The sequence below is a fragment of the Coregonus clupeaformis genome, chromosome 15 (genome assembly GCF_020615455.1).
Source record: "Coregonus clupeaformis isolate EN_2021a chromosome 15, ASM2061545v1, whole genome shotgun sequence".
NCBI lineage: Eukaryota > Metazoa > Chordata > Actinopteri > Salmoniformes > Salmonidae > Coregonus > Coregonus clupeaformis.
In genome coordinates, this window is record NC_059206.1 from 22400377 (window position 1) to 22416110 (window position 15734).

Sequence of the window (15734 nt, forward strand, 5' to 3'; positions counted from 1 at the left end):
TGTATTCATTCCGCCGATTCTGTAGAAAAACGTTTCTCAAACGGAACAAAATGTGGATAAACATACCTGAATTTGTCCAATAGAAATTCTCGTTTGCAACTGTTGGACTAATAATTCCAAAATCTTTATTTTTGTGCACTTTGCGGTCTTGTTGAGGGTGTGTTCGTAAATTCACTTTGGAGTGCCAGAGGACGCTCAGAGTGCAGTCTGGGCGTTCATAAATTCATAGCATTGTCAAGATTGACCATTCATAAATTCAGAGCGTTTCGCTCTCGGAGCATACACTGGACGCTCTGGCGGAGGAGTAGGGTTGATCGAAGCGTTCTGACCTTACAACGGCAGCCAAGCTAACTGTCTAAAGTTGGCTAGCTTGCTAGCTACTTCCAGACACAAATGAGAGAACACCTCACTCTGACCATTTTACTCGCCCTAGCATTAGCGTTATGTAGACCGTTGGTGACTGTAACTGTGCTGCTGGCAACAATTTAATTACGTTTTTTGTCGACGTTTACTGAAACCTGTCATATTCAACGGGTATTGCGCGTTCGTAAATTCATTAATTATTCTGCGCTCTGGCACACTCTGACGAGAGCGCTCAGAAATCGGAGTATATAGCCAGAGTTAATTTACGAACGCACTGCTTTGTTGTAGCGCTATCAAGCGCTAAGAGCGAGGCCGGAAGTAGTTCGATGACGCGCCATGTTGTTGTCAAGGAGGGCGTGACGTTATTATGGGATGGTAGGGGTGAAATGGCGCTAGGCGCGGTATTTTGAACAATCGTCTACGTTTCTGTGCGTTTTACCGAGATGTTGCTCCGCCTGTACGGAACGGCGAAGGAGTGTGTGCGTTAACACGTTTTGAGTCAAGTATTGCACGGAGGGGAAAAACAAGCCACGTAAGAATATATTCGCTGTGTGAAAGGGGCAAGATAATGTTAGCCAAAATGCTAATGAGTTAGCTGCTGGCTAGGCTGGCTAGCTAACAGCTGATTATGTCCATTTGGACAGTTAGCAGACAGCTAGCTGCATATGAAGATGGCTTATTCTAACAGCTAACTTAGCTTAGCATAGGACTCCTGTTGTAGGAGCGATATGAAGTTGGAAAACATGCATAGGCACATTATAACACCTTTATTTGCCTTTCGTTCAGATAAAGGTGACTATCAACGTTGCATAGCTAACGTTAGATTGCATAACTATTTTGCTGATCTTTGAGAATGACATTGATTATTCAGCCTGTAACTTTATGTGATTTAATGTGAATGACATCAAATTCATTGCAAATGCAGCCCGCTAGCTTGTTTCCAGCACCCTGACGGATGGAGAGTAATTTTCTAATTTCGCTCGCCCAGTTTGCCGTTAGGGCTTGTCGTTGTTTAGCTTGCAGGGTTTTTTTTGCCACTGCAGTAATCCTGTCTATTCAATTTTGGCTAGCCTGAAAATACCCTCCTAGTCTAGTCTGTCTACTGTCTGTTTTGTGAAATGGCTTGAAAGCAGCTGGGGCTTTGACTGTCAAATGGTTTGATGCTCGCCTCTGGGGCTTGGTTCCTCTGAAGGTTTCTTTCTTCCCAAGGGAGGTCATATCCCCCTTTTTTATCTAGGTTTCTGGGGTTTTGTTCTGTGACAACTTACTGTAAAAAGCGCAGTTCTAATGACATTTGATTATTTTACATTTGAATCTGCTTTCCAAAAAACACAAAATAACAGTTCACCACAGTTGATTACCAATGGACAATAATTTAGATGTTTTATTCGTGTCGTTATTCACTGTATAGTTCTACACAGAGTACCATGTAAATATTTACAAGATCATATGGTTTGTAACAGTATGTGACAACGCGGATTACTCTTGTAATATTACTGTGTTGCACTACCCGGTAATAATCTATTGTAAACTGTGCCCCCATTACTTCATTGGTAAACAAGATCCATGGCATGGGCGTTCATCTCTATTGCTCTTTCTTCCTCTCATCTCTTTAGTTAACTGATGACGAGGTGAAAATGGCGGATCTTTCGAAATCCAACCCCGGCCTGAAAATAGAAACGTAGCTAGCTGGTAAGCTAGCTGTTCGTTTTCATAGTGCTGCTCCTGTCACCAATTGATGATTTTGACAGGCTGCTTAGTTGAGAAAACAGGAATCAGGCTCCGATCATATCCTTTAGAAAATTGAGAAGATGAACATCGATACCCCGTAGTTTATCGACTTGTAGTGGGCCATCTGTCTTATTTGGAGTACGGCGGAGGTAGGACAAAGATTGTTATTTTCTTGATGTCCGAAGCGGCCTAGCCAAGCTAGCTACGTTAGCTAGCTAGCTAACTAGCTATCCACACAATCGATTACATGTTAGTTAGCTAGCTAGCTAAACTCTATTAACTTATACCGTTCGAAATCAGGTGGACTTTGTTGCAAAGTAAGCGTTTAATGTAGTATTGCAATCAAAGAGTTAGGGTCATAATGTCGTTACATAAACAAATATTTGTTATTGTTCTTGGTGGTTGGCTAAACTACCGCATTTAGCTATCTAACGTTAGTGTTACTACCACTGCAGATCCATTGCAACATTTCTAATGCTATTTAAACAGATAATTTATGAATGAGATAATTTATGAATGTATTCTGTAACGTCAGATACACGATGTTGCATTGCCTATGTGTGTAACAACTTGTTCATTTCTTATGAATTCATCGCTGTCTTTGAAACTATTTGGTGGATTTGCTCTTGATTCTTGCGTTATTGATAGCAGATCTATGAATCTTAATATATTTACTGATGTCACACACTGCATGTTTTGAGCTGTATATGACAATGACATCCTTAAAATCAATGGGTTTGCACCTTCCCCTGTCTTTGCAGTAGTGTGTGTGTGTGTGTGCAACATCCACATCGTTCTATGCAAACATCAACACATGTTCATATGCAGGAATTGGGAAAAGGTCATTCAGTTTAAGGCATCCCACTAGGCATCTCACTTTTATTTATTTATAGAAAATACTTTTGTAATTGTTCTTGGTTGCCTATCAATTGCTTATTGGCACCAAGCAGGATCTAAAAAACCTCTGGTTGGAAATGCATGTTTAGGCTATATCCCAAAAGTTGCAGCAGCAAATGTTTTGGACTATCTATTTCCGTCAGTTTGACACGAAACGAAAGTACCAGAAAAGGTGTTTTACAGGTCTAATAGCTTGGTGGAGCCATTGGACTGACATTCTGACGTTCCCTGTTTTGTCTCCTGCAGTGACTGAGTTGAGCTGAGTGTAAACCTGCAGACATGGACGTGGTGTCGCCAGAGCTGAACATCCTCCTCCCTGACGAGATAATGGACACAGAGGCCATCGTCATGGACGACGACCCTCCCTCAGAGTCCCCTGCAGCCTCTGGCCAATCACAGCCCAGCGACAATGCACCAATCCCCATGGAAACAGATGTGCCCGCCGTCCCAGAGATCGTTAGCCTGTGTTCGAATGCCCCTCCGACCCAGCGGACCCAGGCCCTGACCACCTCCATCACCACAGACTCCACCCTCTGTAGCACCACCTCCGCCACCCAGCTCCTCCTCACCCCCTCCATACCTTCATCCTCCCCCCTCACCCTCCGACCCACCACAGCCTCCACCCTCACCTCCACCACCCCCAAAACCACCAGCAGCCCGGCCGGGGTCAGTCTCACCTCGGGGGGCTTACAGAAGCTCTCAGCTCCCTTCATCCTCTCAGCCAACCACCAGATCGTCCTCAATAAGGTGGCCTCATCCCCGGGAGCAGACACCACCAGGTACCCAGGCATCACCACCACAACTACCACCACCACTCCAGGGGGCCAGAAGTTCATGGTGACGGCCATAGGCAAGTCAGGCCAGTCTATTGTGCTGCAGCTGCCCCACACGGGCTCCAAGCCTGGCTCAGGGCAGGGGGAGGCCAAGGCCCACCCGCAGCATTTCAAGGTGGTGACGATAGCGGGGAGGACAGACCTGAAGCCGGTCATGGTGGGGCAGGCGGTCAGCTCGGCCAGTCAGGTGTCCACCCTGCAGGCCCAGCAGCTGAAGACTGTTCAGGTGAGACCTGATTTGTTTACTTGTTTGTTAACCTGTTTGTCTGTGCTCAGCTGTGTACACGTTTTGTAGTGACAAGATTAATTTAGCCATGGGTTACCTTTGGTGGAGGAGTTTTGCTGGTGATTAGGTAGGCTTTATGTGTAGGTCTCTTCTTTGCTGTAGTTTACAGTAAAGGTAAATAAATGTATTTGCCAACAGATTGCAAAGAAAACGCAGGTGTCGTCAGCTGGGCCAATCAAGTTCATCATCACTAAAGCTGTCAACAACAAAGGTCTGACCGCCCAGACATCAGTATCCAATGTCATTACAGGTAATCACCCTCACGTGTTTCTCATATTGACCCCTTCATAGAAAGAATGCTTGCTTTGTAATGTGCCACACACTCATGGACAGCTGTGTAATCATTGAACGTACAGCCTGAGTTAAAACTGTCATAACTGCTTTGAGCCATAGAAATGTATGTAGACTTTGATCCCTGCCCCTGGTTCTGACCTCATCGTTGTGATTCTGTGCCCTCCCCCAACCCCACCTCCCAGGTCGAGTCCTGTCCACGAGCAGCCCAGTGACTCCCCCGCGGACCATCACCCTCTCTGAGACCCTCAGCACCAGCAGCAAGATTGCCATTTCCCCGCTCAAGTCACCTAGCAAGGTCAGACATGCTGCCACTTAATCCCTCTGCAGTTTTCCCCATTTTGCGTTTTGGATTTCATGACTAAACATATCATTCTGTTTTCTCTTTGTGTAACAGTTGACAGTGGTGTCGGTGGCCTCCCAGGTCCCCAACTCCCCTCAGAAGTCAGTGTCTCTGCCGCTCAACATGGCCCACCTTGGACATCAGATACTAGTACAACAGTCTACAGCCACCTCCCCAGCCAAGGTAGTCTCCAGCCATTCTACTGCATAGGTACAACTAACCTCTATAACAGTGTTTCTCTGGGTCTCTGGGACCCCAGCCTCAGGACTGCAATTTTTTTGTTCTATTCAAGCACTGGATCACCTGATTTCAACTAGCCAACTAATCACCAAAAAGTAGCCTTCCGGAACAGCTCATAGGAGCATGAGCCTAGTGTCCTGTCCAGTACACCCCCTGGACAGGACACTAGTCTATCGCAGGGCCATCTCCTTAATGTTGAGTGCCGTTGCGTCCTATTTTAACTTTGGTATGACTTGGCCGGGGATCGTACTCCTAACCTTCCAATCTCACGGCGGACACTCTAACCACAAGCCCACCAAGTTTATCACCAAAACCTTGATCATTTGAATCAGGCATGCTACTGCTGATGATCTTGACCATTCTTCTCCTCTCTCCTCACAGCCAATGAAGCCGGTGCAGACTGTGACGGTGGGCGGCCCCCAGTTTAAGACCATCTTCCCCCACTCCACCTCGTCCAACGTGCAGCAGATCCAGGTGCCAGGCAGCCGCTTCCACTACGTCAGGCTGGTCACTGCCACCACGGGCAGCAGCACGGGACAGGCTGGCAGCCACAGCACCATCTCATCCATGACAGGTAGGAGACAGACTCCCGACTCACCATCCATAGCACTTTGTGACATCTGCTGATGTAAACTTTATAAATACATTTGATTGATTGGTTGACCATCCATAGACTGGTAGGGGAAGTCTTTTAGGTCCAAACAGTGCCATAATATACAGGAGCATTTACCACTGTGTGCTGGTGTGTCATATGAACTCTGTTCCTTCCACAGCCAAGCCCATGGTGGTCAACACAGCCCAAGTCAGGATGTCTGTCCCCTTCATCCCAGCACAGACCATGAAGCAGGTGACACACACACACGTTACATACAGATTGAATTGCTCCCCTACACAGTCATTCACTCGGCCACAACAGCTACATACATGCACTATCAATTAATATAGTGTAATTTTAACTAAACTTCATTACTGTCCCCCTCTCTCAGGTGGTGCCCAAGCCCCTGACATCGTCGGGCCAGGTGCTGACAACCCAGACACAGCAGAGGTTGATCATGCCCGCCACGCCCCTGCCCCAGATCCAGCCGAACCTCACCAACCTACCTCCGGGCACCGTGCTAGCGCCTGGGTCTGGGAACATGGGCTACGCTGTGCTGCCCGCACATTATGTCACACAGGTACAAGGCTGGGATGTGTGTTGGATGTATTTTAAACGTGTGTGTGTCCGTGTTCTCACGTCTCTCTCGCTCTCGTCCAGCTCCAACAGTCTGCGTATGTGACTTTGGCCAGCAGCTCTGGGTTCTCCACCCCTACAGGCATCCAGACTCAGGCCAGACTGCCTCTCAACGGGTAAGCACACCATCACACAGTGGAAATCTCCAGCTGGATATGATCTGTGCTTTGATGGGAAAGAAGTCCTTGTCAGTAAAAATACGGTTTGCGATCAAGCACCTTACATTTTTACATTTACATTTTAGTCATTTAGCAGACGCTCTTATCCAGAGCGACTTACAGTTAGTGAATACATATATTATTATTTTTATACTGGCCCCCCGTGGGAATCGAACCCACAACCCTGGCGTTGCAAACGCCATGCTCTATCAACTGAGCTACATCCCTGCCGGCCATTTCCCTACCCTGGACGACGCTGGGCCAATTGTGCGCCGCCCATGAGTCTCCCGGTCGCGGCCGGCTGCGACAGAGCCTGGATTCGAACCAGGATCTCTAGTGGCACAGTTAGCACTGCCTTAGACCACTGCGCCACTCAGGAGTACAAAAGTATTGGGACCTTGTTTTGATGTTTGAAATGCTAGATTTATTTATTTACAGAGCTCCAAAAGCATTTGTTTGTTTTGGCTCTGTACTCCAGCACTTTGGATTTGAAATGACACAATGACTATGAGGTTAAAGTGCACTGTCAGCTTTAATTTGAGGGTATTTTCATCCAAATTGGGTGAACCGTTTAGAAATTACAGCACTTTGTACATAGTCCCCTAATTTTGGGGACCAAAAGTATTGGGACAAATTCACTTATATGCGCATTAAAGTAGTAAAACTTTTAGTATTTGTGGTCCCATATTCATAGCACACAATGACTACATCAAGCTTGTGACTCTACAAATCTGTTAGATGCATTTGCTGTTTGTTTGGGTTATGTTTCAGATTATTTTGTGCCCTAAAGAAATTAATGGTAAATAATGTGTTGTACAATTTTGGAGTCACTTTTATTGTAAATAAGATTAAAATGTTTCTAAACACTTGTACATTAATGTGGATGCTACCATGATTACGGATAATTCTGAATGAATCGTGAATAATGATGAATGAGAAAGACACACAAATATAAGGTTAGCATTTTTGGGGTGGTGTATGATATTTGTGTGTGTAACTTTGTCACTCATCATTATTCACAATTCATTCAGGATTATCTGTAATCATGGTAGCATCCACATTAATGTACAAGTGTTTAGAAACATATTCTATTCTTATTTACAATTTAGTAATTGTATCATTTCAAATCCAAAGTGCTGGTGTACAGAACCAAAACCAAAAAATGTGTCACTGTCCCAATACTTGTGGAGCTCACTGTATTTCATGTTTTTGTGTCACACACCGGATAGATGCAGTGAAATGTGTTGTTTTACAGGGTCAGCCATAGTAGTACGCCGCCCCTGGAGCAAATTGGGGTTAAGTGCCTTGCTCAAGGGACCATCCACAGATTTTTATGACGACGTTGTTATAAACTCAATGCGCTGACTAATCATAAGCGTATTCCTTCCTCCCACAGCTTATCAACATCAGACGCTGCCTCCAGACCACGGAAGTCCTGCAACTGCAACAAGTCTCAGTGTCTCAAACTGTAATGTACTATAATAACTTACAGGGAACTCAACCCACTCAACTGTTCATGTGTAACAGAATTCCTGCTTTAAAAAAAAGAAAAGTCCTGTATTTAGAGTGTAGATGTCATTGAGATGGGCCTAACCTCTAGCTGTCCATGTTGTGTCTGAATGGGGTCTTGCTCTCTCTGCAGGTACTGTGACTGCTTTGCCAACGGGGAGTTCTGTCAGAGCTGTAATTGTACCAACTGCTTCAACAACCTGGAACACGAGACCGAGCGAGCTAAAGCCATCAAGGTGAGGAACAGGCCACCACTGCAAGACAAATCAGATTTGACTCAACTCTATTTGTCACACCTTGCTTGGTTTTTGTGTGGAGAAAAACGTTGTGTGACTAATGTACTCCTTGATTAGTGTTATCATTTGGTCTTGTGTGAAAAGTAACCACCCCGTTATATCTGACTACTTGTGTAAAGAGTTGTTTTTAAAAGGGGTGTATTATTTCCCCAGGCGTGTCTGGACCGTAACCCGGAGGCGTTCAAGCCGAAGATCGGTAAAGGTAAAGAGGGCGAGTCGGATCGCAGACACAGCAAAGGCTGCAACTGTAAACGCTCAGGCTGCCTGAAGAACTACTGCGAGTGTTACGAGGTGGGCCTCCCTCTCTCTCTCACCAACACACCTGTCCTTCTACGGGTGGCTGTTAGTTGTATTCCGTACTGTTCTAGTCCATCTTACTTTCACTTTTCCAATCTTTTGATATCAGTGTAGATACAAGGTAGGAAACGATGTGAAGACTAGGGTTGTGGCGGTCATGACATTTTGTCAGCCTTTAACTGTCATGTAAATAACTGCCGGTCTCACAGTAATTGACCGTTAATTAACATAAACACGTTTAGCATCTCCTGGTTTCCACACATAGCCTACAAGCCACTGACGTGGATCTTTGGAACATCTACATTTTAAAAAGTTGAATAAATCCATTTAATATAGCCTACACCATCACAAGAAATCCATTATTTATTTTAGGCCGGTCTAAAGAAACATTATGATATGAAGAAAATGTAGCCTATTTTAGAAGAACAGAACAGAATAGTATATTCTGAGTCGTCCTTATGTTAGGCCCTGATCTGGCTATGCCATATGGCAGTTGGCTACACTAGTTCATTTAGCAGATAAGATTGGCTTATAATTCCCGTGGCATTATTTTATGGTAAGAAGAATACAGTTGAACATAGCTGAATAAAATTTGAAATGATATTTTTCCAGAACGATTTCAGAGGTTGTTCACACATGCTGCTATTCTGTGTTGAGGGGTTAACAAAGTGATCATTTGGCCTTCCGAGTGGCGCAGCGGTCTACAGGGTGCTTGAGGCGTCACTACAGGGTTCAATCCCAGGGTGTGTCACAGCCGGCCGTGACCGGGACACCCATGACCCCTCAGCTTGCAGGCACCCTGCCCGCCACAAGGAGTCGCTGGAGTGCGATGGGACAAAGAAATCCGCACAGATGGCCCAGCGTCGTGCAGGTTAGGGGAGGGTTTGGCCGGCCGGGATTTCCTTGTCCCAACGCACTCTAGCGACTCCTTGTGGCGGGCCGGGCGCCTGCAAGCTGATTTTGGTCGCCAGCTGGGTGGTGTTTCCTCCGACACATTGGTGCGGCTTGCTTCCGGGTTAAGCGAGCGGTGTGTCAAGAAGCAGTGCGGCTTGGCAGGGTCGTGTTTCGGAGGATAACTCCCATACGCCTCCCCCGAGTCCGTACGGGAGTTGCAGCGAAGGGACAAGACTGTAACTACCAATTGGATATCACAAAATTGGGGAGAAAGAGGTAAAAGTATTTAAAAAATAGTTATTTATGCAACTTTAGTTGTGATACAAACCTTACTTACGCTATATGTTTTGATTTCTAAGGCTGCATGATGCGACTGCAATAATGTTATTTATTTATTTTTCGCATGAAAGGCATGCGCTCTGCTCTGTTTCTTGCGCAGGCTGCACACACTTCATCACTCTCAATTTAATCTGTTCTTTATCCGTAATCCGTAGCCTGCGAATGGAGGTTTGATGCGGTTACGTTTTTAATATACCAGGTGGTTGTAAAGCGGATTAATGTGCTTAATTTTAGGAATAAATATAGCAGCACGAGAAAGCTGGGATCCTTTTTTTTAATAGTGGCCAGTCAAAACTCTGTTTTCACACATGATTGCGCAATGACTGGGCTTATAAGATCACGTTTCACTAGGCTATGGGCTCTCCAACCCTGTTTCAGAGGTCCTGCGCAACAGGTGATCCTATTCTGCTCAAACTCAGAATTCCAGGGCTCATAAAGTGTTTGATTTGAATTTTTGTTTTGTTTTTTTTACCCCTTTTTCTCCCCAATTTCGTGGTATCCAATTGGTAGTTACAGTCTTGTCCCATCGCTGCAACTCACGTATGGACACGGGAGAGGCGAAGATAGAGAGCTGTGTGTCCTCTGAAACAGAACCCAACCTAGCCGCACTGCTTCTTGACACAATGCCCGCTTAACCCGGATGCCAGCCGCACCAATGTGTCGGAGGAAACACCGTACACCTGGCGACCGTGTCAGCGTGTTCTGCGCCCGGCCCGCCACCGGAGTCGCTAGTGCGCGATGGGACAAGAACATCCCTGACGGCCAAAACCTCCCCAAACCTGGACGACGCTGGGCCATTTGTGCACCACCCCATGGGTCTCCCGGTCGCGGCCGGCTGCAACAGAGCCTGGACTCGAACCAGGATCTCTAGTGCCTTAGACGACTGCGCCACTCGGGAGGCCCCGATTTTATTTATTTTTCGATAGCATTTGCATTGTCAGAATGATTAGAGGGACAATAGAGTGCTGAGTACCTGGCCGTTAGCAAGTTTTAGTAGGCTACTAATGACCATCATCGGCATCAGAGTGCAGCTTGGAGAAGCCTAGTTATCGTGACTCAACGATCCCATGGAATTTGACTGCGGTCATGACTTGTGACTGGCGGTAATACGGTCACCGTAACAGCCCTAGTGAAGACATTACTTGTCCACAAAGGGTTGGTGTGGGTGCTGGCTTTTGTTCCAGCCAAGCAGTAAAAAAAGCCATAACATATTTTTACATTTTAGTCATTTAGCAGATGCTCTTATCCAGAGCGACTTACAGTTAGTGAGTGCATACATTTTCATACTGGCCCCCCGTGTGAAACGAACCCACAACCCTGGCGTTGCAAGCGCCATGCTCTACCAACTGAGCTACAGGGGAGCACTAACACCTAATTGAACTCATCGTTTTCGGGGCTAAGATTCCCCACCCCTGGTTTACCTAATTGAGACTCAGCCTTACTGTTTCTTCCCCTACCCACTCTCTCTCTGCTAGGCCAAGATCATGTGCTCGTCTAACTGTAAGTGTGTTGGCTGTAAGAACTTTGAGGAGAGCCCTGAGAGGAAGACTCTGATGCACCTGGCTGATGCAGCTGAGGTCAGAGTTCAACAACAGACGGCAGCCAAGACCAAGCTGTCGTCACAGATCTCAGACCTGCTCACAAGGACCACCCCCGCCATCACCAGCGGAGGGGGGAGGTAAGACTCCCTCTAGACTCACTCTCTCCAGCCTCACCCCCCTTTCTTGATTCACCCTCTCTCTTCTCACTAGGGTTGCAAAGGAAGGGTATATTACTGGAAACTTTCTACACTTACCAGTAAACTACCAGAATTTTGGTATCTTTCAAGGATTTTATGTAATCTATCGAAATACATCTAGTGGCCCTTTTGGGTACTTCAGATTATCAAAGTCTGTAATAATCTCTGGCCTTCTGTGTAGTTGTATCACATGTAAAATATATGAAATAATTAAATAAGATGATTACATATATACATTTAGGGTTTCAGCATGAAATATCCTTTATATACATTTTACTATGTCAATGTGCATTTATTGTCAATATTTTGGCGTCAAACTAGTGGCAGTTGTGAAAAAGTCCATCGTTGGCAGAGTTGCAGGGTTAATTGAAGATAATGGCATTGTTGATTAAATGCTTTTTTGATTAATTAGGCTATTTCTCTAGGCTATTTACCATTATCTTTGCAACCCTACTTCTCACCCCCTCTCCTCCACCCATCCTCTTTAGATGTATTATCTGTAGCCTCACCCCCTCTCCTCCACCCATCCTCTTTAGATGTATTATCTGTAGCCTCACCCCCTCTCCTCCACCCATCCTCTTTAGATGTATTCTCTGTAGCCTCACCCCCTCTCGCCTCCCCCTCTTCAGCCTATCCTGCTTTGTACTCCCCCTCTATCCTGTGTATCTTGTGGTAGTACAGTGGCTAATCTCATCCTCTCTCCACCAGGATGCCCTTTACGTTTGTGACGAAGAAGGTGGCAGAGGCGACGTGTGAATGTCTGCTGGAGCAGGCTGAGCAGGCAGAGCTGATCCAGCAGCCCCAGGCCACCGCAGAGAGGATGATCCTGGAAGAGTTTGGACGCTGCCTCATGAGGATCATTAGCTCAGCGGGCAAGACGGACTGTCCCTCCATCAACTGCTAGGGCAGGTCCATGGGCTCGCTGTCTGCATGTCTCTCACCCAGCCCAGTGAAAACTAGTGCTGGGAGACTAGAAGGAAATGGTGGCCTCCTCTCTCCCCCAGCTTCAGAGCTAAACATTGGGAGTGGTAGTGGTCCTTGGTTTCTCTGCCTCCCGGGCTAGCTAACCGCCCAGTCTCAGAGATGAACAGTGGGTCTGTGTGATGAGGGGAGTCGGCCCTGGGCGCCGTCTCTCTCGCCCACCCTCTGGGCAAAGCATTGGGAGAGGAGTGGACTGTCTGTCTGCTCCACTAACTGCTAGCCATGCCCATGTGCGCTCTCGCTCCCATCCCGATAGCGCTAGCATTGGATAGGGTGGAGAGTGGTGCACAGTCCCGTCAATTGTTAGCTAGCTAGACCCAGCCAGCAAGCACCAGGAGGCAAGGACATCCCTGTGCACTGCTCACCGCTTACCCACCCTCATAGATCTAGTGTTGGGAGGACATTAATTGCTCTGGAGCTGGTGCTTCTTCTTCTTTACAGTTAGTGGGAATAGCCTTGGCATAGCCTTGGCTGAAGGAAGGGGCTCTCCCCATGCCCCCCTGTACCCTGAAAAAATAAGGATTGTGGGAGAGACTCACCAGAGAAAGAGGTGCAAGGGGGAGCAAACTAAAGTTTGTTTGTGTTTTGGGAAGGGGGGGTTGTTTTAGACTTGCCATGTACACTTTTTGATACTAGGAATTTTTACAGTTTTTTCCCCCTTCTATTTTCTTATCACCTCATTTCTTTTTCTCCATCTTATTATGGCTCGTTTGCATATGTCCCTCTCTTTCGCCCTCTCCCTCTGTTTTAATCATTTCTGATGATTCTGGATGCAGACAGGGAAAGAAGTCACATTCTGGCTGTGTATTCTTTAGGTAGTAACCCAGGTTCTAATCATGATGCCGATCTCCCTACAGTAGCTAGCTTATACTGTAACCCACAATATGCTCACGTTACCCACTATTTATTTTCCTCAACCTCCGTTTCAACTTGTGCTCAGAGCTTAGCAAAATATCTAGGAACAACTAACAAATTCCCACTTTAATTTAATCACGGATTAGGATTCCATTTGCCATTTTAAACGACTAAATAGTATCTATTTGGATTGACTTTCACCAATCTTTTGGTATGGTGGGTTTTGTTCAATGGGGGTGTTTTGGGGTAGCGTAGTCCTGTTTCTGACACATTCAGAAAGGGTAAGGTTTCACGATATCAAATCCAAGTTATTCGCTCTACTAAAGTACTTATGGCTTATAGTACTCTAAATTAATTGGCAAGGTATGAAAGTTGTCTACTTTTATTAGGGAAAGATGAATATTGGAATCTAGGTGCCCCTATTTTTTTATTTATTTGTGAATATCAAGTTGCCTCTTTCCAGAAGCATGGAGGACAGCGACAGCGCACACACACACACACACGTTGGATCACCGTCAAGAACCAGGGGCAGATTGTTCGATTGGATAATGAGTCTAGTCATAGTGTCACTGTATGTCCGAAGCACTGCAATTATTTTAGCATTGCAGAGTGCCTTTACGCTACAGTGAGCTGATGCTTGGGCTTGGTAGCTTTGTGTTTTACTAAGTCATCATGGATTACCAGGCAACACATGATTTTGCCTCTGTGTGTCGCACTGTAATGCTACCCATCAAGTGTGTGTGTTCAACGGCATCTGGGTAGTGTTTGAATAAAGAAAGTGATGTTTTTAAGACCCTTTGGGTCAGTTATTTCCCCCTCACAAAGCCAATCCCTTTCTATATTTTTGTATGTGTGTTGAGTGTATTTGTGTGTGTGTGTGTGTTTTTTAAAACACTGATATTAGTTGTTGTAGCCTTATTTCCCCCAGGATACCTTTGCCTTACGTTCCCCACTCTGCTCAGGGCATTGAAGGACTTTTACTACGTTGTCTGTCTATTGTTCTTTTCCGCAATGTTATTGAAGACACACACTCACATTAAAAAAAACTTCCAAGCAGGCGTTTGTTTACAAATGACCCTTGTCCAAAAGGAGGGCCTTTGTATGCGTCATGTTTTTCACTATTAAGAGTTTGAGTATGACCATGTTATACACCATCACACATCCTTTTCAAAGTTGTAATCATCCCTATGCACTGAAAACGTTGTTTATTGTATGGATGACCTTGCTGGATGCTGAAGTATTGCAAAATTGCTGTACAGCAGCATCAACAATTGGTCTGTGTGTTTGAATGACATGATGCATCCCTAATAGCTTTATTCATGCTAGAAAATAAACATTTCTCTGCGGCCTGTTCAGGAGGGTGCAATGTTACAGAACGTTCAGATAAATGCATTGTGTAGAAAACAATACAACGGTATTTTAGGTAGGGGATTGGAATTGTCTGCTCTGTTTACATTTCTATCTGCAACATTTCTCACCTCATTGAATACACCCCTAGTATCCATTGTCATCCCACAAAGCGGGATATTTCAAAGGGCTTCCAATAGAGGAGCACAACCAGAACCCTGTGATCGTGCTAAACTCACCCCCTCAATCTGATCGTAAAAGGTAGGGAATGGTTTTTAGATTGTCTTCTAACGAAGTGAGACATTTAACAGAATAAATAAATCAATATTATCAATCAAAGAACAGAAAAGTTTATATCAAATCTAAATATTTCAGGAGAAACTTAACCTAACCCATAACTTTGTAGTAATAAATGTACACTAAACAAAACAATTGACCTTCTCAAAATGTTTGCAATACCAGGCTTTTTTTACTGAGGGAATCTCTGTATTGAACTTAGTCTTTTTTGAGACCATACTGAACTGATCTGTGTAAATCGGTAATTTTACCTGCTGCACCTCCATGTTTCAAAGACCATGTGCAATGGCTCTATAGTACTCCTCTGTATTTTGGTTGCTTGATTGTATATGTTACGTGACCATTGCCTGTATTACTTTCTAGGTGAAATCAAGTTTTTCTTTTTTCTAATGTTACCATTCTTGTAAACATCTTTCTGTCAGGAATTATTTATCTCATGATTATAACACAGTATCACACAGAATTAAAGTACTTTTTTATTTTCAGATTTAAAGATTTATATTCAGTAAAGCATATGTACGATGTTGACTGTAATGTAAGCGAACTACGAAGCAAATTAAATTTATACATTTATGTACACATTTTTTTCTTCTCAATTGGTGCACTAAATTGCATTAATATTTTACAAACAAATGCTCCCGAGTGGCGCTGCGGTCTAAAGCACTGCATCTCAGTGCTAGAGGCGTCACTACAGACCCTGGTTCGATTCCAGGCTGTATCACAACTGGCCGTGATTGGGAGTCCCATAGGGAGGCGCACAATTGGCCCAGCGTCGTCCAGGTTTGGCCAGCCTAGGCCGTCATTGTAA

General features: G+C 45.2%; 2 protein-coding genes across 4 annotated transcripts in view; one reads left to right on the forward strand and one right to left on the reverse strand.

The window, feature by feature from the left end:
• The window catches only part of LOC121582787 (COP9 signalosome complex subunit 4), a 33917-nt gene extending 33497 nt beyond the window's left edge, over positions 1-420 (reverse strand). The window contains exon 1 of the mRNA XM_041898887.2: positions 67-420. The gene's annotated coding sequence lies outside the window, so the exon portion shown is untranslated. The remainder of the gene's footprint in view (positions 1-66) is intronic.
• On the forward strand, positions 420-14373 carry LOC121582785 (protein lin-54 homolog). Of its 3 annotated transcripts, XM_041898884.2 has the most exons (15): positions 420-895; positions 1980-2055; positions 3238-4050; positions 4249-4360; positions 4587-4699; positions 4799-4927; positions 5366-5558; positions 5758-5831; positions 5971-6159; positions 6240-6331; positions 7770-7841; positions 8016-8118; positions 8332-8469; positions 11184-11386; positions 12155-14373. In XM_041898884.2, exons 3-15 carry the CDS (start codon positions 3271-3273, stop codon positions 12348-12350), a joined length of 2394 nt encoding a protein of 797 aa, XP_041754818.1. In that variant the 5' UTR covers positions 420-895; positions 1980-2055; positions 3238-3270; the 3' UTR covers positions 12351-14373. The 3 variants fall into 3 exon arrangements, with proteins under 3 accessions (XP_041754818.1, XP_041754816.1, XP_041754817.1); XM_041898882.2 differs by lacking the exon at positions 1980-2055; XM_041898883.2 differs by lacking the exons at positions 420-895; positions 1980-2055 and adding an exon at positions 2062-2243.
• Positions 14374-15734: the final 1361 nt, after the last annotated feature.